This window comes from Doryrhamphus excisus, chromosome 9 (assembly GCF_030265055.1).
Source record: "Doryrhamphus excisus isolate RoL2022-K1 chromosome 9, RoL_Dexc_1.0, whole genome shotgun sequence".
Taxonomy (NCBI): Eukaryota; Metazoa; Chordata; class Actinopteri; order Syngnathiformes; family Syngnathidae; genus Doryrhamphus; species Doryrhamphus excisus.
Genome location: NC_080474.1, coordinates 2,470,796 through 2,495,260, shown reverse-complemented (window position 1 = coordinate 2,495,260; position 24,465 = coordinate 2,470,796). Strand labels below are relative to the sequence as shown.

The 24,465-nt window shown below is 40.1% G+C and overlaps 1 protein-coding gene across 1 annotated transcript in view; it reads left to right on the top strand.

The window, feature by feature from the left end:
- The window catches only part of st6gal2a (ST6 beta-galactosamide alpha-2,6-sialyltranferase 2a), a 38,046-nt gene that overhangs the window by 5,649 nt on the left and 7,932 nt on the right, over positions 1-24,465 (top strand). The window contains exons 2-6 of the mRNA XM_058081930.1: positions 16,947-16,990; positions 17,062-18,109; positions 20,744-20,841; positions 21,320-21,421; positions 23,033-23,207. Of these exons, the coding sequence (XP_057937913.1) occupies positions 17,149-18,109; positions 20,744-20,841; positions 21,320-21,421; positions 23,033-23,207 (1,336 nt within the window). The 5' untranslated portion in view covers positions 16,947-16,990; positions 17,062-17,148. The remainder of the gene's footprint in view (positions 1-16,946; positions 16,991-17,061; positions 18,110-20,743; positions 20,842-21,319; positions 21,422-23,032; positions 23,208-24,465) is intronic.

Genomic DNA, 24,465 nt, shown 5'->3' with positions numbered 1-24,465 from the left:
AAGCTGAGGCGCTCTAACATATTGCCGTGCGGCATGTTTAAACACGGTACATGACACACTGGTGAGACAACGTTCCCACACGGAAAGACTTCACTAAGCGTTTGAATCCTAAAAAGGCTCGTATGTAATTTTACTGCTGGTTGTAGCCGCAGGAAGCGTTTCCCCCTCTCATCAGTTCCAGACCTCATCTGCACTGCTGCATCCGAAACCGGTGGGCAGGGCAACTGTGGGAAGGTGGAGGTGTAATTTCAGATGCTTACTAACTGACCAGAGCAGCAGTTATCTGAGCTTCAAAAGCAGCGGCGGCGGCGGCAGCGGCGGTGGGGCTGGAGTCAGGAAGACCAGCTGTGCCCCTCACTCCCAGCAGGGCGTGGGATCACCACGTGAAATGAACGGCCGTCCTGAGCCAATTAGCAGCCTTTTTTTTTTTCTTTACGGGGCCTTTAACTGTCTGTGGAATGTCTTCTAGTCGGTTATATCACATTAGGTACGTCTATGAAGTCCAATAGAGCCACACAATAATAATGCCGCCTACAGAGAACATACTAACTCCTTATTTGTAAAATCACAAATACTTCAACTTGCTGATATAGTTCATCTTCAAACAGCTAAAATAATACATAAGGCTAAAAATAAGCAATTAGCTAAAAATGTCATCCAATACTTCTCTACAAGAGAGGAGAAATATGATCTCAGGGAAGAAGTACATTTGAAACACTTCTATGCTAGGAATACGTTAAAAAGCCATAGCATTTCAGTATGTGGAATCAAACTATGGGATGGATTGAGTAAGGACCTCAAACAATGCACAATGATATTGACGGTTACTATGGTACCCATTATGTCATTGTATGGTCATATCACCTCGTACTTTGGTATGTGACAAAAAAAAAACATTTTTTTTTTTAAACTTAACCTATATTAGGAAAGCAGGAAGTGAACAAATGTAACAGTTACTGATTGTAAAAGTACCAGATGGAGGGGTAGGATTTAATAAGCTTTGCTTCTTCCTACTCCTTTTGGACATGTGGAACTGGGAACTGATTATGGGATGCACTCAATTGTAATCTGACGCATGTTCAAATGAAATACAACCATTACCATTACCAAACTGACGCAAGAAAAAGCCGTAAATACAGTGGAACCTTGGTTAGCATGGACCCAATCTCGTGCATCATCTTGTCTGGTGACTTGAGTGTCTTAGAAATTAAGAAGAGTCACATAAAAAAAACTAAAAAAAAAAATAAAACTGTATTAGGAAAGCAGGAAGTGAACAAATGTAACAGTTAGTGATTGTAAAAGTACCAGATGGAGGGGTAGGATTTAATAAGCTTTGCTTCTTCCTACTCCTTTTGGACATGTGGAACTGGGAACTGATTATGGGATGCATTCAATTGTAATCTGATGCATGTTCAAGTGAAATCAAACCATTACCATTACCATAATAAACTTTCATAAAGCTGATCATTATTATATAAAAGTATGTATTTACCAAACCCACTGACTGCATATGGCTCTCCTACTTACGTACGTCCGAGCTTCTTTTACATGGCACATGTGAGCAGCTTATTGTGTATCATAGCTCCGCGGTTAAGTCCCTAATAGGCCGCTAATCTCGCTCCGTGTTTGGCGTCCAGAGTTCACATAGATTAAGGAGGTTAAGGCGTCTGAAAATGGATGCTGAGCTGCATATTATTAGAGGGCTCAGCAGTTTTTCAGTGTGGAGTGCGGAAAACCGATACGATCAGGAACCTATGGGAACCTCGGGCGGTATATGTATGCTTTTTGGTGAATTTTTGTGCAAAAAAACAACTAAATACTGTAAGCTACCATGGAACCAAAGAAGGTTCCAAGTGCCTGTGATTGGCTGGCCACCAGTCCAGGGTGTACCCCGCCTTTCGCCTGAAGACAGCTGGGATAGGCTCCAGCACCCCCGCGACCCTCATGAGGATAAGCGGTACAAAATGAATGAATGTTTTTTGCATGTAAAACCGTCCAGTAATCCCTCGTTTATCGTAGCTAATTGGTTCCTGTAAGTAGGATTTAATATTAATAACCTGAATATTTTTGTAGATAACCTGTTTATGACTTTCTAAATACAAGTTGTTGCCCTGTTGACATAAAATTGTCACTTTTACACCCCTATTTTTCTTTGTTTACATTACATTGCACAGGCTACAAGATCACTGCAGGGACAAAACACGACTGTTGCTAGCATAGCAAGCTACCGAGCAAACTAGTTAGCCTCTCTAATTTACATATTCTAAAATGAAAGTGTTTGAAACGGATTGGGGAAGAAAGACAAACCGACCACTTCCACACCAAATAAGAGGAGACCCCCCCCCCACCACTCCCCTCGTGTGGTGTATTAATAACACAATTAAAACACAAGATGCATGCTATATTGTACACTAACCAGAAAATGTACTCAAACCAAGTCAACATTTTGATGTAACCAAAAAAAAAGACGCTAACCAAGGTTCCACCATCTGTTTTAGGGGTCTCAGAAAAAAAACTCTCAGGAAATATGCGATATATGCTTATCATGAAAAATGAATGAATGAATGTACCACATATACCACAATAAAAAAAAAAACAGCTGCGTGTCATCGCGAGGTTACCACTTCCACACGCCAAAGTGCCACCAAAGTACGGATAATTATCTTTCATCTCTCGCTCAGTCTCCGCACGAACGAGAGTTGAAAGTCAACTTTCGCTCACATCAAGCGTGCGCCCCCGCCGGGGACATCACGGCTCCTTTAGCTGGATTTATGGGCCGTAACGTGAGGCGGCGTGCGCCCGTATTTCCTGCGTCGGACCTTGCTGCTGGCACGGTGAAAGACTGTCATCAGGAGCAAATGTCCCTTGTGATTTACCCGCGGAAAGAAAAGATTGGCTGGCAAGGTCGGGATCATTCAACTCTTCTTCTTCTGGATTTTTTTAATCTGATATAATTCCTCTGTTTTTATTTTTTATTTTGTATTCATCTGTAAACATTAGTGAGGGTCCTGTTTTCTCCTTACTGATATCATCAGGACCGTACGCTATTTTACTGAAATCTTCCCGTGTTTAAGGCTGAAAGTCTTCAGGTGGAATAAGTCGGACATTGCTCTATCGCTTCTCTCAGAACCGACACGAAATGAAACACGTCCTCTGTTCTGGTAATTACAGCGAGCACGAGCACTTCTGGAGGGCCTCGTCTAGAAGGAGGAGAGGCTAATTGGTGGCACGGCGACCTTGACACACACGTCTGTCCTCCTCTTGTACAGGAGCATGGCGCAATCTAATGAGATCCAGCGCAAGAGTGGTTTTACCCAGATAATAATGCTGGGCTTTGATTGACACGGTCGGAGTGGTGTTCAATTAACTGTCAACATACGGTAGATGAATAAAGTAGTGATGGGAATGACATACTTTATAATATACTTTTATACTCCATGTACAATACTGTCAACACTTTGTTTAGTCAATGGAAACTTATTCATTAGTACAGTAAAATTATTTCTATATAATATAATTTTGGCTGCACGGTGGTTAAGTGGTTAGCATGCAGAGTTTGCATGTTCTCCTCGTGTGTGCGTGGTTTTTCTCCGGGTACTCCGGTTTCCTCCCACATTCCAAAAAAACAAAAAAAACATGCTAGGTCCATAGGTATGAATGAGCGTGTGAATGGTTGTTTGTCTATATGTGCCCTGTGATTGGCTGGCCATTGGCTGGGATAGGCTCCAGCCTTGTGAGGATAAGCGGTTGACAATTAATGAATGATGTTTTTTGCATGTAAAACCGTACACTAAACCCTCGTTTATTGCAGTTAATTGGTTCCTGTAAGTAAATTTCTACTAAGTAGGATTTCATATTAATAAACTGTAGATAAATATTTTTGTAGATAACCTGTTTATGACTTTTTAAATACAAGCCCTGTTGACATGAAATTGTCACTTTTACACCCCTATTGTTCTTCGTTTACATTACATCGCACAGGCTACGAGATGACAAAAGACGACTGTCGCTAGCATAGCAAGCTACCGATAAAACTAGCAAACTAGCTAGCCTCTCTCATTTATGTATTCCAAAATGAAAGTGTTTGAAACAGATTGGGGAAGAACGACAAACCGACCACTTCCACACCGAATGAGAGGAGAACCCTTCCCCCTCCACTTGTGTGGTGTATTAATAACACTACAAGATGCATGCCGTATTGTGCACTAACCAGAAAATGTACTCAAACCAAGGCAACATTTTTGGTGTAAATCAAAAAAAGAAGGTAGAAAAAGAATGAATGAATAATATAATTTCTGAATATTAACGAAATAACATCATTCATCACCAGAGGGAGCCAGAGACGCCTCGAGACTCATATTGGTACTATTTTTTTTTAGCTACCCTTTGAGTGTTAAGTTGCTGCGTGATGAGTTTAGTGTTTGTACTTGTATTGAGTCATGGCCTCAGTATTTAAACTTATTTAGTAGTAGCTCTGAAGTAAAGGAGATGTCACGAGATTGAAACATTGCCATGTATAAGCTGCAGGGTTCAAAGTTTTAGAAGAAAGTAGTACTTCATACACCAGAAGAAGTTTAGAATTGAATTTTTTTGCTCATGTTTAAACAACGAATCATGGAAAACACAATTTACTGTCTTTAAAGATACCCTTCCTGTTTTAAAATGGTTTTCACCTGATGTTAAACCACCTGTATTTACATCCATGTAGGCGGCTCTTTATTGTAAATGTTGACAGTGATAGAGCATTGTGGCAACATGGTAGACAAAACTACTGCTTTTGCAACCGAAAATAGCCGTGAATCATGTGGGAGTTGTGCATTCTCCTCTCCTCTGAACAACACTTGACTGGGCCGTTAATGGCTATAGTTGTCTCTTAAGAGCATTAATGGTTTTCACAGTGCATTTTGCCAGAAAGTGAGTTGATTTTTGTTTTGCTTAGCTGGTGTTGTAGGAGGGGGGGGGGGCGCACACATAATCTGCCTCAGTGGGATCGCTTTGTAATGGAGTTATTGACCTTTGTAGACCCAGCATTATGTGAGCACGAGTAATCCCACAAGCCAAAGAAAATGTAGATTTTGCTAGTTTTTTGTTTTTTTTTTACAGAGGGTTTGTGTAGTACTTGTAGGGCCTGATCTACTAAGATTCCAAATAACGCTAAATTGCTTGAGCAACCCCCCTCCCCCCCCAAAAAAAATTGCACACACTATTAGCAGATGCACATACTCGATTTCTCCTGCTCTTTGTGTCAATAATCAGCATCTATTCTGCATATGCATGAAGGCAAAATTGACTGCGAGTGAAATTTCAAGTCAGTCTGACCTGCAGGGGTCCGACTTTGTGGTTTAATTACATAATCATCATCTTCCACATAACAAAATGTATTCCAGTCTAACACCCATCCCTGATTGTTAACTAAAACAGAAATCTCAATCAGAAATCACTCCACACTCTTTATTGCTCTCTGGTTCTACCATATCTTACTTATTGTGTGGAAATATGGGCTAATAACTATAAAAGCAATCTTCACTGGCTAAATGTACTGCAAAAAAGGGCAGTAAGGGTATTGGGAAAGCAGGAAGTGAACAAATGTAACAGTGACTGATTGTAAAAGTACCAGATGGAGGGGTAGGATTTAATAAGCTTTGCTTCACCACAAAGTCCCGCTAAATTTAAATAAATAAATGAATAAAAAAATAATTTTTAAAAATTAATGAAAAATGTATTTAAAAAAAATTAATTAGAGTAGAAAAGCAGGAAGTGAACAAATGTAACAGTTACTGATTGTAAAAGTACCAGATGGAGGGGTAGGATTTAATAAGCTTTGCTTCACCTCAAAGTCCCGCTAAATTTAAATAAATAAATGAATAACAAAGAATTTGAAAAAATAAAATAAAAAATAAAAAATTTATTTAAAAAAAAAACTTTAATTATAGTAGGAAAGCAGGAAGTGAACAAACGTAACAGTTGTAAAAGTACCAGATGGAGGGGTAGGATTTAATAAGCTTTGCTTCACCTCAAAGTCCCGCTAAATTTAAATAAATAACTGAATAAAAAAAGAATTGAAAAAAAATAAAAATTAATAAAAAAATTATTTAAAAAACTTGAATTATATTAGGAAAGCGGGAAGTGAACAAATGTAACAGTTACTGATTGTAAAAGTACCAGATGGAGGGCTAGGATTTAATAAGCTTTGCTTCACCTCAAAGTCCCGCTAAATTTAAATAAATAAATGAATAACAAAGAATTTGAAAAAAAAAATAAAAATTAATAAAAAATTTATTAAAAAAAAAACTTTAATTATAGTAGGAAAGCAGGAAGTGAACAAATGTAACAGTTACTGATTGTAAAAGTACCAGATGGAGGGGTAGGATTTAATAATCTTTGCTTCTTCCTACTCCTTTTGGACATGTGGAACTGGGAACTGATTATGGGATGCACTCAATTGTAATATGATGCATGTTCAAATGAAATATTACCATTACCATTACCATTACCAAAAGAGAAAATGTATCTGCTCCCATCGCACTGTAATTAATACAGCTTATGGGCAAATAACATGGAAATATAAATATACATATAAATACAGCATGGCCCCCTCAGACATCCTATAGTTCAAACAAAGATGCTATATTGAGTCCCAGACAGGCTTCCACACTGGAATGGAGGACACGGAACATGGAGAATATGGAATGAAACGTCTCTCTTTCAATGTTTTACACAATATTGGCTTTGTCACGACCCCCGTGTCTCCAGCTGCTGGTCGGCTGCAGGCTATTCTTAACAGCTGCACTTTTGTGGTCAACTGCCACAAACTCTTCAGAGGGATCGGACGCTAGCGGTAAAAAAAATGACATGCGGTAAAGTTTTATGCCCGACACGGTAATAATAATCACTTCTGAAGCCGACGCGGAGGCCGGAATTCCTTACGGAGGGGTTCATTAAGGGATGAGAGAGATGTGGCCGACGTAGTTGCAGCGAGTGCGCGTCCTCGGCTTTGAATTGTAAGTAAGCTTTGATGCCGTCTGTCTTGTTCCTGCTTCCCTGCGCTGATTAAAATTTTATACAAATATTCATCTATGCTTTGTAAGAGAATACACAGAAAGATATACAACACTAACCAAATCCATTTTTCCCATAAGAAATTATGTAATTCCAATGAAACACCTTTTTATAATTTTAATAATATAATTTTATACTTTTATATAATTTTTACAATATTACAATCAGAGTTTTACATGCAGAAAACAATTAGAAATACATAGATAAATTCATAGAAATGATTAATGAAAGGGATAAATGAACATTAAGTTAATTTTACCTTATGATTCTTGATGTGACTGTTCCCAAAGACACGATGTGGCAATGAGATCAACATCTTCCTCGTCCACGCCACCTTCCTCTTTGGCTTTGAGTGATTTTTTAGCATTCAATAATGTTTCTCAACATGGCCACCCAAAATGGAGTTAAAGAAAGTTGCAAGTGTCATCATTTTGATAAAGAAACACAATTTCAAAAACAGGAAGATGGTGGAAGGTGTTGATCTCGCAGCCACACTGTCTCTTTGGGAGCAATCATCCTTCACTCATTCATTCATTCATTCATTTTCTACTGCTTTTTCCTCACGAGGATCGCAGGGGGTGCTGGAGCCTATCCCAGCTGTCTTCAGGCGAGAGGCGGTCGCCAGCCAATCACAGGGCACATATAGACAAACAACCATTCACACTCACATTCATACCTATGGACAATTTGGAGTGGCTAATTAACCTAGCATGTTTTTTTTGGAATGTGGGAGGAAACCGGAGTACCCGGAGAAAACCCACGCATGCACGGGGAGAACATGCAAACTCCACACAGAGATGGCCGAGGGTGGAATTGAACCCTGGTCTCCTAGCTACCTGCCGTGCCGCCTTCAATCATCCTAAAAGTAGTCTTAAATGTTTTTTCATCCTTTGTCTTTTGACATTTATATGAATTTAGAATTTAATTGTGGACTTAACTTTAATTTGATGTTGACAGTATTCCGTGGGCCATTAACAATGAAGCTACGGGCCAGAAATGGTCCCCGGGCCGCACTTTGGACACCTGTTCTATGTGTTTTATTTGATAAAATTTCCAATGATGGGTGAAAAAGTCTATTTTTGCTGTATTACTTTTTAAAATGACAACAAAAAAAAACATTTTTTGTGAGCGTACTGTATGCGGAATGACAAAACACTCTGTAGGTGGACGTGAAAGACAGATGGGCTTTTTTTTTTCCTTTTAAGAGAGCACTGATTGGAATGTCAAAGCGTTTCTCGCATCATTGATTGAGTGCTGACTGGAGGAGCCGCATCCCATCATCATTTCTTTTGTCTCTTCTTTTCCAAAGCAACAATCACGCCCACTTGGCACAAAACCGTGGACGGTGGAACAACGTGAGAAAGTAGACAAAAATCAGACGGAAACTTCCTTTCGGGATTCGTACGTTTGTGAATTTTGCATTACTGTATGTGGGAAGTGCAAAGACGTATCTTCCCAATGGAGGCTCCTGAAGGCACCACGAAAGGATGAGTGATTTGAAGCCTTTGAGTGAAGTCATTCACAGCAGGTGTGGACATGTTTGTTTTGCGTGGTAGCATTTGAGCAAGCTAGAAGAATTGCAACACGATTCCAAGAATTCGCGTGAATTCCCAGAATTGGCGTGATTTCATTCCGGACTTGGAGCAAGCATTGTAATAAGTCCGTTGATGAATGCGGTAAACTATCGCATGGAATTGATTGATTGCGTTTGGCAAATTGCAATGCCCTGCTCAGTGGCAGCCAACATTCAGTAAAATTAATTATTGCACCAATTGGCTTCAAACCGGCCTTTTCCACATGCATGTAAACAAGGGATGCGCCGATCAGGGTTTTATGCTGCCGATACTGATCGTCCAATTAAAATGGACCGATACCACATGGCTGCGTTACCTACCGTTTGATGGATGATCCAACTGTCAGCCTCAAATTCAAAGCTTTTTACCGTAAGATAGGAGGAGTACGATACCCAAGACATTGGTTATGGCAAGGATACGATCTGCAATAGTGCTAGTCAAAGGTTTTTCACGGAAATCAGCCGATATCGATCGGAACTTGATGATGTTGATGATGATCGGATGAACACACCGATATCATCTTGGTGGCTTTCTCAGGAAATTGATGAACGTTGGCTGTAAGCACTTTGTAACTAGGTCATAGTTCAAGCTAACGTGTCCATGGTCTGGACCAACTGATGGACCTGTTATCAATAAAGCGAATGGGAAGTATGATACATAATATATAATCATGGCAGTGGCATTCAGCAGGTGGAATTACGTCAGTTCACATGACGGCAAAACGAGCCAATGAAATAGTTTGTTTACTTGCTGAGAAATGAACGGTTATGGTTATGGTTATGATTTTATTTCATTTGAACATGCATCAGATTACAATTGAGTGCATCCCATAATCAGTTCCCAGTTCCACATGTCCAAAAGGAGTAGGAAGAAGCAAAGCTTATTAAATCCTACCCCTCCTTCTGGTACTTTTACAATCAGTAACTGTTACATTTGTTCACTTCCTGCTTTCCTAATATAGTTTAAGGTTTTTTATTTAATTTAATTAATGCTATGGCTTTTTAACGTAGTCCTAGCATAGAAGTGTTTCAAATGTACTTCTTCCCTGAGATCATATTTCTCCTCTCTTGTAGAGAAGTATTGGATGACATTTTTAGCTAATTGCTTATTTTTAGCCTTATGTATTATTTTAGCTGTTTGAAGATGAACTATATCAGCAAGTTGAAGTATTTGTGATTTTACAAATAAGGAGTTAGTATGTTCTCTGTAGGCGGCATTATGAATTATCCTTACTGACCTTTTTTGCAGTACATTTAGCCAGTGAAGATTGCTTTTATAGTTATTAGCCCATATTTCCACACAATAAGTAAGATATGGTAGAACCAGAGAGCAATAAAGAGTGTGGAGTGATTGAAATATTTCAGGCCACCTTTATGTTGTATATTTGTAATATGAGGTTTCCATGTAGTATGTTTCCAAATAGTATACGACAAACAAGTACAATAGAAACACGTGCTTCTATTGTCATCCAAACCCCGTGTGGGTCCGATCTTGTGTCCTTGCAGCCGTGTACCTGTTCTTTGAGATGAATATTAAAGGGGAAAAAAAAACGGGCTTTATTTTTGTAAGAAGGGAGAACAGCTCCACTCCCGAGGCTTCAATACTTTATGAGGAACAAGGCCATTGCTTTGGTCAGTGTTTTAGTCAACACAATGTGCACACTTATTTGGAGTAGAGTAGTTACACAGTCTGCACAAGGAGGAACAGTGTGTTCCTACCATAGGAAAAATGGCTGATTGTTTCATTCTTTTTAAGCATATTTAGTAGGGATGAGCGAGTACATTTGTATCTGTTCACACATCTAAATCATCTCTAGCCGGAATGAGGTTTTCTACAGCATCGGACACATTTTATGCGGGATTACCAGTGTTTAAGAAACTCTGGTAGAGCTACTGATTGTGGTGGGAAATTCAGCCTATTCAGCCTGTTCTCTATTCGTTTATTGTTAGAACTTGCCTTCCTTATACTTATACATATACTTATACTCCAGTGCGACTTATGTATGGTTTTTTTCCACCTAATGATGCATTTTTGGCCTTGTGCAACTTATATTCCGGAGCGACTTATGTATGTTTTTTTTCCACCTAATGATGCATTTTTGGCCTTGAGCGACTTATACTCCGGAGCGACTTATGTATGTTTTGTTTCTACCTAATTATGCATTTTTGGCCTTGTGCGACTTATACTCCGGAGCGACTTATGTATGTTTTTTTTCTACCTAATTATGCATTTTTGGCCTTGTGCGACTTATACTCCGGAGCGACTTATGTATGTTTTTTTCCACCTAATGATGCATTTTTGGCCTTGTGCGACTTATACTCCAGTGCGACTTATGTATGTGTTTTTTTCTACCTAATGATGCATTTTTGGCCTTGTGCGACTTATACTCCAGTGCGACTTATGTATGTTTTTTTTTCCACCTAATTATGCATTTTTGGCCTTGTGCGACTTATACTCCGGAGCAACTTATATGTATGTTTTTTTTCTACCTAATTATGCATTTTTGGCCTTGTGCGACTTATACTCCAGTGCGACTTATGTATGTGTTTTTTTCTACCTAATTATGCATTTTTGGCCTTGTGCGACTTATACTCCAGTGTGACTTATGTATGTTTTTTTCTACCTAATGATGCATTTTTGGCCTTGTGCGACTTATACTCCGGAGCAACTAATGTATGTTTTTTTTTCTACCTAATGATGCATTTTTGGCCTTGTGCGACTTATATTCCGGAGTGACTTATGTATGTTTTTTTTCTACGTAATTTTGCATTTTTGGCCTTGTGCGACTTATACTCCAGAGCGACTTATGTATGTTTTTTTTCCCAACTAATGATGCATTTTTGGCCTTGTGCAACTTATACTCCGGAGTGACTTACAGTCCAGAAAATACGGTTGTTCCCCTTTAACGTAGCTACTTTTAGCATGTTGGCATTCTACTGACCCGGCCAAAATGACACCATTTTCAATCATAACCATTTTCTGATGTGTCCAACAAGAGATGCCATTTCGAGATGTACATTGAAATGTCTTGAAAAGTACGCTTAAGCACAACTAAAGTAGGTTTCCTTCTCCTACAGCACTCACACCTGGAACATGTAAAAACATCCATTCAGTGCTGACAGCCTTTCATTAACTCGGTGGTGAAAACGCTGCGCATCCTGCATGTATCCTTTTAAGCCACTTAAAAATATGCATTAAAAACACTTTAGGATGCGGCGCTACAGGTGTTGCTACGGATGGCGGTCTGCTCTGTAATGGCCGATGATTAGACACAACGTTGCTCACCTCCGGCACAGCTGAAAGAACAATATATGGAAAAGTTTCTCTGTAATGTTTTTCTTTGGTGGTATGGTTCTTCTCTTGGACGTATGGAAAGTCCATCAGCAAAGGCTGACCCTGAGGAATCCCCTCTGGCATTGAGCCTTTTGGTTTTAACTGTAGTAGAATGACGTCTAATCGGTTCATTGGTTAGCATTGGAGCCTCACGGCAAGGAAGGGGGTTCTCCGGTATGATACCGGGCTTCCTCCCAACATGAATGCAATTGTGATTGACTGACTGATGATCTGGCCATGACCCCCCCCCCCCCCCCAGTATGGAAAATTGACACATGAGTAGATAGAGTGACTCCCTTGAATGGAGGAGCACAAACATATGGGTTTTAAAGACCAGGCTATGAAAACAGTAACCTCTCACTGCTTCGCACTTTGACGTTTGTGGCTTCACTCTATTACGGTTTTTCAAAAATCTATTCATGAATAAATATTTTTTTTGTGGTTGAACATGGCGCAAAGTGACTAATTGTATTGCATCCGTTTTGCACAAAATCCTACCTATAGACTTTGTTTGACACAGTGTAAAACACACTATCTAGTGGGCATAATAATTCAAACAAACCAACAAACATTGCCAAAATGTACCACAAATTCAGCCGCACCCATTAGCTGCAATGACATATAGCGGCACGGACTAGTCTGTGAGGACCGGGCATGAGTAAACTCGCAACCAGCTTGCCAACTCACTGGAAATTGCAAGAAGTCATGACTCAATCTAACAGTTTTGACTCACAGTTTCATCTTGCAAACAACACTAAACTCATCACACAGTAACCTAACACTCAAAAGGTACCTCGGAAATGTACGTTACATACATTAAAATAACAGAAGCCTCTAGCAGTTCATCGGAGAAGGACAAGCAACATAGATGGATGGCGCCGCAATGCTGCCACTGGAGCACAGGACCCGGAGGGAGGCTGACATCATTGCAGCAACCCAGTGATTGAATTAGTCAGATGCAATGCCTTATGGGGAAAACGTTAAGACAGTTAGTTTGTATTGGTACATGTGTGTATATTCCTGAGGTATACATTTGGAGTGTTAAGTTGCTCTGTGATGAATATAGTGTTGTTCCGTGAGTCAGACTGTTTTACACTGTTATATATAAAGTTGTGGCTTTTACAATTTACGGTATCTCAAGGGCAAGATGAAGGACAGTCGGTGTGAATTACAATGAAGTCCTCTGAGGGACTTTCTAAATGTATGAAAAGTATATGTAATATAGATATGGTTAGCATTTGCGGCTTATATGATTTTTAGAACAGTTTTGGAATTTGAATGAAAGACTCGGGTCATACATACTATACGTATGACCCACAAGCCGTATGATTCCAAGCCCCGCCTTGAATATGAACTACAAGCCAACTGCCATAAATAGGCTGTCAACATTTCCCACGGCCCACATCTTGGCTCTCAAGGAGGCAAGACCGTCGTCATTTTGGGGTTTTAAAGTCATCCTGTCGGCTTTCTGGCAACGTCATGTTTCCATGTTTCGCCCCCCTCCACCGCCCCCCACTGCCGCCCGATTTTGTAATTTGCTTTTTGGCGCTGGATGCCGCCTCTTCAAGGCACAACCGACGTGATCCACAAATGAAGCAATGCATCGCGTCAATGGAGTCGCATGTTAAAAGCCGTGTTTTTACAACCATTGACCCCCCCCCCCCTCCGTACCTTGGACATGTTGGAACTGCTCCACTCGGCTCCCACCTGATGCGGCCCCTCAGCGGCTTTATAAAGCATGTCACTTTCAAGGCCGTGCCCCCCCCTCTTTACCCTCCTCCCCCCATCTTGTACTCTTTGTCCCAATTGCTTCTTGCTGTTTTCCCTCACTCTTGCACTGGGGTCACCGTTTGAGCTTTGGCCTCCTGTGTGGGCGAGGGCGGGAGGTCTGCGTTGGATAGAAATGGGGGGGGGGGGGGTAGTTTTACCGGCGTATGTCGGCGGCGCCTGAGATCATTTTTGCTGCACTCGGCAAGTCCTGGCAGGACTGTCAGGAAGCTGTAATTAGGACGGGAGGTTTAACTCGGACGAGACCCCCCCCCTCCCTCGTCCGCCCCAACGGTCTTGTGAGAAATGTCTCACATTATTTTTGTAATTAGGTGTGCTTGAGTAGGTTGTGGTCCTGTCGTATTTAATGCACTTCACCCTTAAAGGGGAAGCGCATTCCCTCCCAATTTGTTGGGATTTAAAAGCAACTTTTCCCATAAGAAACAATTACATTGAATTAATCTGTTCCAGAGTAAAACTGCAGCCAACAGTTTACAGACAATGCATTAACATTATTAACAGCCATACAAGTATGTGTAGTTTAACCACCTTACTATTATTAAAAATTGTAAAAAAAAATAGAGGTGCCCAGTTTAGTTCCAAACTAGAGTTTAGTATTAACTAAACTATAGTTTAGTACACTAACTATAGTTAGGCTTTACTAGCCAACAAAAGTTGGTATCTTCCACGATAGTAAAAGGTTGTGCAGCGCCATTGTTTCCATGATGAAATCATTATCACTTTTGCCCTCAGGTCATCAAATTCCATGACGATAGGAACAAGCCCCGGGTCACTGGCTATTCTATTGTGAGCTATTTTTTTTCATGTTATCATCTTTATTATGACATCACAATTTCTCATATTGGCCCCGATATAATTATCTGTCTGATTGAATTATTGGAATGGAATTTTTTACCACTTTTCCCACATCTAAAATAGACACGAGGCCGCTAACAGAGCTTCTATACTCCATGTTTGCCCTGAGAGCTTTAGTGTTGGGGACTTTGTCTTTCCACTTGATATGCATGACGTAGCGCAAAAGGTGGCACCGCAGACTAGTCGGGTTCCTGACGTCGCCATGGCAATTCTTTGTCCTTCAAGGTGGTTTTAGAGCTGGAACGGTATGAGCCGGAACGCCGCTTGTATGTAAGGAGATCCCGTCCTGTTGTTCATTCGTTAGTTTTATACTGATTTTCCTCACGAGGGTCGCAGGGGGGTGCTGGAACCTATCCCAGCTGGTGGGGTACGCCCTGGACTGGTGGCCAGCCAATCACAGGGCACATATAGACAAACAACCATTCACACTCACATTCATACCTATGGACAATTTGGAGTTGCTAATTAACCTAGCATGTTTTTGGAATGTGGGAGAAACCGAACAGAAACATTAAAAAAAAATATAAATATTATTTACGTCTTAATTGTTTATGCCTTAAATGTATTATTTTCTGTTATGTTTACTATAAATGTGTGTAAAAGTGATTGTAGGGGTGTTATTTCATATCGAGAGGTCTCTAATAATGTTCATTCATTAATTTATTCATTTTCTACCGCTTATCCTCACAAGGGTCGCGGGGGTGCTGGAGCCTATCCCAGCTTTCTTCGGGCGAGAGGCGGGGTACACCCTGGACTGGTGGCCAGCCAATCACAGGGCACATATAGACAAACAACCATTCACACTCACATTCATACCTATGGACAATTTGGAGTGGCTAATTAACCTAGCATGTTTTTGGAATGTGGGAGGAAACCGGAGTACCCGGAGAAAACCCACGCATGCACGGGGAGAACATGCAAACTCCACAATTGAACCCTGGTCTCCTAGCTGTGAGGTCTACGTGCTAACCACTCGACCGTCGTGCAGCCCGGTCCTATTGTGTTTAAAGCAGTTCATATTTTATGCTAATTACGTGATTAGTGTGCGGAGCAAAGCCGGCTTTACTACCACAATCTTCACCTTTAATTACGATGTTCTTGAGGACATTTTCCATAGACTCAATCTCAGCTAAAGATCACAGACCAATCCCCTCGGTGTCCCACTTGCATGCGTTCCCACCTACTCTCTCATCCCTCCTGGCATCTTGGCGCTGCAACGTTGGCAGCCCAACAAACCACCAACCACAATCTGTGACTATCAGCAGGGACCAGGGAATTCTCTACACATTTTCATGGATGGACTTCATTTTTTTTTTTGATAGAAAAGTTGATTTTAATGCTCCTCTTCTGTAGACTAGTGTAAACACGGGTGCGAGGGATGTGGATTTGATTGAATTTATTTGATTTAACTCTGGCGGGCATGTTGGACTTAATTACTATATTGACTCAGCTATAAAAGTATAATAAAGCAAATACTAAAAGTAAATAAAATGACTTTTATTTAGTTTATTTAGTGGTTAGCGCGTAGGCCTCGCAGCTAGGAGACCTGAGTTCAATTCCACCCTTCTCTGTGTGGAGTTTGCATGTTCTCCCCGTGCATGCGTGGGTTTTCTCCGCGTATTCCGGTTTCCTCGCACATTCCAAAAACATGCTAGGTTAATTGGCGACTCCAAATTGTCCATAGGTATGAATGTGAGTGTGAATGGTTGTTTGTCTATATGTGCCCTGTGATTGGCTGGCGACCAGTTTCGCCTGAAGACAGCTGGGATAGGCTCCAGCACCCGTCGTGACCCTTGTGAGGAAAAAGCGATAGAAAATTAATTAATGAATGAACGAGTTAGTATGTTCTCTGTAGGCGGCATTATGAATTATCCTTACTGACCTTTTTTGCAGTACATTTAGCCAGTGAAGATTGCTTTTATAGTTATTAGCCCATATTTCCACACAATAAGTAAGATATGGTAGAACCCGGAGAGCAATATTTTAATAAATGACTTCTGGAGTCGTTTTGCTTGATGGCGGTTGTGTTTTTCAACCAAACTTGCTAAAATTTTGCCGACACAGTGCCTCTAAAAATCCGACTTTTGCTCTTCAAACTTTGGTTATTAATAACAGCGCCACCATGCGGTGTGTTTGTCAGGAAAGCAACAGCACAGTGAATATTTTGACAAATGTTTTGACAAATTTTATTGCAAATGTTCAGGAGTAATAATTAAATAAAAATATTTATATTATTTTTTTAATATTATTTTTTATTTTTTTAATATTATTTTTATATTTTTATATCATCTTTTTTATGATCTCTAATGTACACTCTGGCTTCTCTTTTATTTGCAGTCTGGTTATTAACTTCTTGTTGACATGAAGAAATAGAATCAGAGGTGAGTTTAAGTTCCAGTCGGGACATACCAGACCAGGTCTTCCTGCCTTCTGATCCGTCTTTCTGCTCCAGGGCCTCCCAGCTGACATCTGGGCTGACCCCGGCCTCGCCCCCCCCCCTCCAGTTCCTCCAGCTGCAGGGCTTTGTTGCCCCAGAGTAATGAAGTCCAGCATGAGGCAATGGCGGAGGCTTGTGCTGGTAGGAATGTTGGCCTGGGTTCTCATCTTCCTCGCCGTCTTCTCCTACTTCCTGGACGCCCGAGTCAACGAATCCCTGACCTCCGCCGGCACGCTGCTGTCCCAGCATCCCGACACCCGCCGCCTGGCGTCCATACAGCAGAACGCCCTGACGGGCTCCAGACCCGAGGCGGTTTCAAGCCTGACCCCGACTTATCCCGGAGATGGACCGGGATTGGACGCTCACACCAGCTCTGTGACCCCGGGGTCCAGCGTGGAGGTGAGCAGGAACCCTAACAGCGCTCTCTACGCCAACTATGGCAGCCAGGAGACCAGTCCTCAGGACTACCTGGACCCCCAGACTCTGGCTGCGTGGTCTTCTTTTGGCACTGAGAATGTGGGCTCTCATTCGAGTCGGGACAGAACTTCCCAGACTACGGAATATCAAAACCACGAGAAAAAAGCGCCCAACCAGGGTGGAGAGGAGGAAGAGGAAGATGCAGATGAGGAAAGAGGAAACAGAATGCGGACTCTCAGGAGAGCCGCTGACGCCTCCTCTGACCTGGAGGAGTACTACTTCTCCAAGTCGGCTTTGGTGGTGAAGCGCCTGTGGCAGGGCCGCATGTCCGCCGACATGCTCAACCCTCGGCTGCAGCGGGCCAGGAACGAGTACGTGAAGGCCAACAAGCACCACGTGGTCTTCAAAGGGCCCCGCCGGGCCTCCCAAAGCGCCAAGGAGCTGCTGTGTCAGATGAAAGCTCAGGCCCCGCTCAGCACGGTGGACGGGTCTGAGCAGCCTTTCTCCTCGTTCGGGTGGGCTCGCCTGGTGCCTTCACTGCCCCTGGAACAGCTGTACAAGACTCAGGGGCGGAGCAGCTTTCGTACGTGCGCCGTGGTCTCCTCGGCGGGCGCCATCCTGCGCTCGGGATTGGGGAAAGAGATCGGTGAGTAGAAGGAAACACGCGGCTTCTTTGAATTTGTGGTGCGTTCAGGGTCACTTCCTGAATAATTCTTTCATTTCAACACGAGTTGGACTTTGGATTGCGTATGAATGCTGATAGCTGATGCTGAGCCTCTTGCAGTCAATGAATTTGTGATGCATTCAGGGTCATTTCCTGAATCACCATTTCACTCTCTTGAAGTTCCTTGCTTTTCTTTTTTTATTATAAAATTTTTAAATTATTTTTTAAATTAATTTTTAATTATTTATTAAATTATTTATTAAATTATTTTTAAATTATTTTTAAATTATTTTTAAATTATTTTTAAATTAATTATGAATTATTAATTTTTTTATTTTTTTTTATTTTTTTCAAGTTCCTTGATTTTTCAGCTCGACATGGACTCTCTCATAGCAATTGCGTGCAAATGCTGCGATGACATCGGTCACATTTGTAGTGACTTTGTGGTGCGTTCATGAATCATCACTCGAAGTTGACATTGACGCTTGCATATGTGAGTTGCACCTAAATGCACTTCGCTGACCCAATAGAAAGAAATTAATTTAGTTGTAAGCCGGCGCGTCCTGTAGTTTTTTGACTTTTTGGTGCCTTCAGGGTCACTTCCTGAATAATTGCTAGAATTTTAACATGGGCTGGAAATACGAAGTACCGACAGTCGGCTTGCAAGAAGGACACTCACTGCATCATAACTGTTAGTGTGTTGCAGTTATTGAATTTGTGGTGCGTTCAGGGTCAATTTCTCTGAGGAATTGCATGGGAATAATGATAGCGGACCTCCTGGAGTCCACTGTTTCTTAAGCAGAGTCTCCTGCAGTCCCTTGTACGGTATTCTGGAGGTGTGTTCAGGGTCAATTACGGCATTTTACATGAAGGAGACATGACAGGTGACATCTCAACATCTCATCACAATAGCAAACGCGGTGCTTTTGAGTGTCGGGTTTTGTGTTGAAACACCCACGCTTGTATTTTTGTACGTGTGGTCATGCTCCAGTAACAAGGTGCACCTGATCGGAAGCGCAGGAAGTGAGTGTCATGCGTACACACACGTACACACACCTACACACACACACGTACACACACGCTAAAAATCCCCCAAAGGCCAACTGTTGAAGTTTAAAAGAGCAGTGAAGTAGTTTCCAAAAGAATCACAAAGTTTATTCAAAGGCTAAACCTGCACACTCTAATCAAATCCAATAGTTCATAAACAGATTTTTTACTTTTTACAAAAGTCATGACTGGTAGGTTGTACAGCCCTTTTCCTATCGGGGGTCTTCAGTCCAGGACCCTGAAGGAAAACCTGCGTCATGTATAGCATCCGTGCGTTCCAAGAGTCCATAGTTCAATTCCAATTATTTCCATTCATTACCTCTTGATGACTACTTCTTCATGTGCAGTATTTTACCGCCACCTTGTGGTATACCCAATGAACAGCAGGCTCAGACTCTCAATAATCATGCAACCACATCTATTCATATTATTTATCGATATATGATATATATATTATATATATTATATAATATAATATATTATATATTTAGATATATAATTTTTTTATATTATTTATAAAGATATACTATAAATCTCCACCTATTTTTGTATATTTATTACATTTATGTCATTTATAGTTCAATAAATTATGGATACTACTTTTATGATATACATTTAAAAATGAAGTATATTTGTAATAAATGTCTACATTTTTGGAAGGCCTGGCCTTGTGAATAGTTCAGTTTTCTGCTGCATACAACCCTTAAATATGACTAATAAGAATCCAACATATTTATTACAAATAAGTTTTGTATTAAGAATGTATATACTTGTTACATTTTAGGAAGGAAAGCTTATATTTTTATGTTTTTTTATGTATGTGTACATCTATTACTATCATATTGGGGAGTTTTAGAGTCTATGTGCCAAATCTCAAAAAGTAATGTATAAGTCGTGGGAAAAAATTAATTAGTTCAGTTTATTTTTGTCATTTTATTACCTGGTACAACTACAGGTACATTTGTAATGTAATGTAATGTAATGATGACAACAAAAAAGAGTTGAATTTAAGATCTTATATCTAGCCATTTCTGTGTTTTTCTTGATAATAACCAAAATCACTTTTATACTATAAGTTTTCACATCAATAAAAAAGTATTTTTGTTGTATTTGTCCAAACAAAGCGACCGTTAGTTGTGCCAGGCATTAAAATGTACAAGAAACTGAAGAAACAAGGCCGGTTTAATACTTTTCCCCCAAAATAACACAAAGTAGTAAGCTTTTTTTTTTATTATTTAACATAGCACCATCTGCTGGAGCTGAAAGAGAACTGCAGTAGCAGCACTCATTCTCACCACCAGAGGGCGCTTCGGTACCACCGTGTATGACATCACCTGGCCGCACGTTTACCAAAAAGAAAGCCATTTTTGTGTGCACGTGCGCCCGCTCATTCACATGTAAATGATTCCATGTGCATGAGTCATGCTTGCATTGTGTTTTTGATGCAAATAAAAACCTTGAGCAAGCGTGTATATACTCTCTCACACGGCAAAGTATTCATATCTTTTATTGTTTGCGGAGGTTGAAGTGGGCCGTTTGGAAACATCCTGTTTGATTTGCATTTTTCAGACGCTCACGACGCAGTGCTGAGGTTCAACGCCGCGCCCACCGAGGGCTACGAGAAAGATGTGGGGAACAAAACCACTATAAGGATCATCAACTCGCAGGTGAGAAAACACGCAGAACGGAGGAGGACTTCGTGTCGACAATAATGCAAACAATTATTGGGATGGAAGGTCAACCTAAATTATTTTTCTCATTATGGTCATAGTTTGGGACTTTTTGCATAATCATGGGCATACCTTCGTGTGGTCTACTACTGATTACTAAAACACATTTGTTTTCATTCTGATGAATGATAAGTGTAATTTTTCCATTGGTGTATACCATGTCTATATATAGCCTTAGGACATGATATGCTGTTTCTCTTTAAAAATCAGTCAAAATCATAAAAAATGGCGGGTACATTTTTTTTTTTAAATGGCTAGGATGGAATGAGTTATTGGGCTGAATTAATATATTTGGGAAAAACCATGTCGTGGTTACCACTATTGATAAGCCAACTCCTAAAGCCTTTTGTTGTCTGTGCTGCTGATTATTATTATTATTATTATTTTAATAATTATAAAACAATATCATCTACAGATTCTGGCAAATCCGAGGCATCGATTCAAAACCAGTTCTCTTTACAAGAATATCACCCTGGTGGCCTGGGACCCTGCACCTTATACTCTCAACCTCCACAAGGTAAATACGTGCTAATCCGAAGCAACCTAAAAAAAAATGCTGTATGCAACACAGCAGATATGTCATGTTACACGTATCAGTTTCGGAAATTGGGATTCGGACCATATCGGTTTTTCGGCCAAAAAGTCAATATGAGACATCCCAGCTTATAAGCCATTTGTCCAACAAATGTCGCTTTTACTTGCAGGAGGCATCGAAATAAATGTGATGATGTTTCCCATCAGCGTATTGTCTCGGAAAGACGTGGAGGAAATGAAATGTCCGCACTATAAGATAATGCCGTGTTCCAGATGGAAATTGACCGACATTCCTTTTTCCCGCCGTATATTTGCGGGCAGAGAATCAATTTGTCCAAGTTGCTCTTGAAGCAGCACCCGGGAGGCATTTTTCACCAACACATAATGGAGGACGAGCGTCGGCGCTCCATTAATCATCAACGCTCTCTAACACAGATTGATTTTTGTCACAGGCAGCCAGACAGAAAATTTCGACTGATTCCGAAGCACTTTAATTTCCTATCAGGCGACGTGGCGTTCGTACTGTACAGTATACGGACTGCGTGCTCTCGGGGCCTTGACGTGCATGTCCACGTACACAACATCCTTCCTATTTAGGGATTTGCACGCTGTAGAAATCATCATATTTTATTTAGCATAAACAGAGAAACCGTATGCTAATCTTCTAAATAAAACATCAAGTTGTCCTTGCAGTAGGGAGGAAATTGCAATCGGAATGATTTGGGCCTGAATGTTAGGTTAACTGGACGCTCTACATTGTGAATGAGAGTGTGAATGGTTCGATCCATATATATCCTAAATATTTTATTGATTTTTATATTTGTGTATTATTATTTATATATAATAATAAATAATGCTAAATAAATATATAAATAAATATATCAATAAATATATCAATAAATACAACATTTATTATTATTTTATTTAATTTATAATTAATTAATAATATAAAATAATTATATATCATTAATAATATATATTTGTTATTATTGTATTTAATTTATAATTAAATAATAATATATAATAATTATATATCATTAATAATATATAAATAATATATATATTTATTATTATTGTATTTAATTTATAATTAAATAATAATATATAAAAAATATATATCATTAATAATATATTAATAATATATATACTTATTATTATTGTATTTAATTTATAATTAAATAATAATATATAATAATTATATCATTAATAATATATTAATTATATATATTAATTATTATTTATAATTAACAAACCACTAACCATTAATTAATTATATTAGTATAAATTCTAATATATATATATATATATATATATATATATATATATATATATATATATATATATATATATATAATTTTTTTTTCATCACCAGATTTATTTTTTACAAAATAATAACCCTGACTGGCGACCATTCCAGCCTATCGGCCCAAATCAGCTGGGATAGGCTGATTTCGGGTGTCAATCCGGATCCTCAACCGCCCCTTTTTTCTCCTTACTGACTTTATTGTGGCCTAAAACCTTTCACACATTTCAAAACAGGCCAGTAAGAGATGACACAAATCTGTTGTTGTTTTTTTGGTGCCTTCATCGTTAGTGGTACGCCAGTCCTGACTACGACCTGTTCGGTCCGTATGTGGAGCATCGCAAGTACTACCCGGGCCAGCCCTTCTACATCCTGCACCCCAGCTACATTTGGCGTCTCTGGGATGTGATTCAGGGCAACACTCGGGAGAACATTCAGCCCAACCCCCCCTCGTCTGGATTCATAGGTGAGTTCACACGTGACCTTTAACCCTGTACCCTCTGTACCCACCTGGCATTTCCAAATTCCTTTTTTAATTATTCCTGCCGCAAAGCATGCTGGGTACTCTTGTGGTACTCTTTCGCCCAACATTTTTCCTGTGCTTGTGCATTTTTGCTTGGTTGCAAATATGTTGAGGAGCTCATCAGAGAAGTAAACAAAAGCCAATGTTGCAGTGTTCAAAGTTCATATTCCTGATGCCGCTGGACTACCCAGCATGCCTTGCGGGTATTGTGAAATTAGCGCTTAGTTGCCTGTCATCCACTTGGCAGTAGTAAAAGTTGATTTACTGTATGTGATGCGTTAACGTGCTGTGTATGTGTTGTGTTTTCGTTTTGTTGCACCGTGAGCAAGTATGCTGTTCTCCTATTCTGTACACTGGTGGAGATGCTGCCCTCTTGTGGTTGGCTCCAGCAGTTGAAGACGCTGCCTTTAGTCGATGGAAGGCGTTAATTGGAGTCATTAGGCTACATCGTTATCTGTTGACTAAAGTTCAATGTAAAGTTGCGGCGATTGGACCAGTGGTCCCCGAGTAAGGTACCGCCCCCCCCCCCCCCCCCTCCCTCTGCTCATTTAATCCTCGCTAATGCCTGAAAACAGCCGGAGGGGTGTGGAACTGTGGATTAATATCCAACGATAGCGTAGTGTCGTTTTTACACGGCCGAATGTAAATAACGCTAAGCTGCCATCGCCTCATTTTTCAACTTTGAAAAAAAAACATTAATTTTTATCCACGGTGCTATGATTGGCGTCAGAATAACCACGCAAACGTGCTGATCTTCTCATTGGACGATGTAGTCCACATTGAAGCCTGGACATGTACCTCAATGGCGAGGACACTACAGCTTGAAGAGCTAGTTGTATTGTACGTATGTATCATGGTACATGCATTATGATTATGAATATGATTGTTTTATGTGTGCTACAGTCGCGCACAATTATGCCAATTTTATCCGATGCGTTTTCCGTATTCAAGGAATATCCATCCTGTTTCCATTATTATTATTATTATTATTATTATTATTCGATATTATTTTATATGTATTACGCTATATTTAAGTTAGATTGACCCTATATTTATGGTATATGTAACCTCTAGTTATGCGATATTGTAGTTATAGTTATGGAATATTTTATGGCTGTATTTTTGTTATTCGATATGTATGGTATATTAAAGACATTTATCAAATTATCGTATAGTTATATTGATCCTATATTTATGCCAT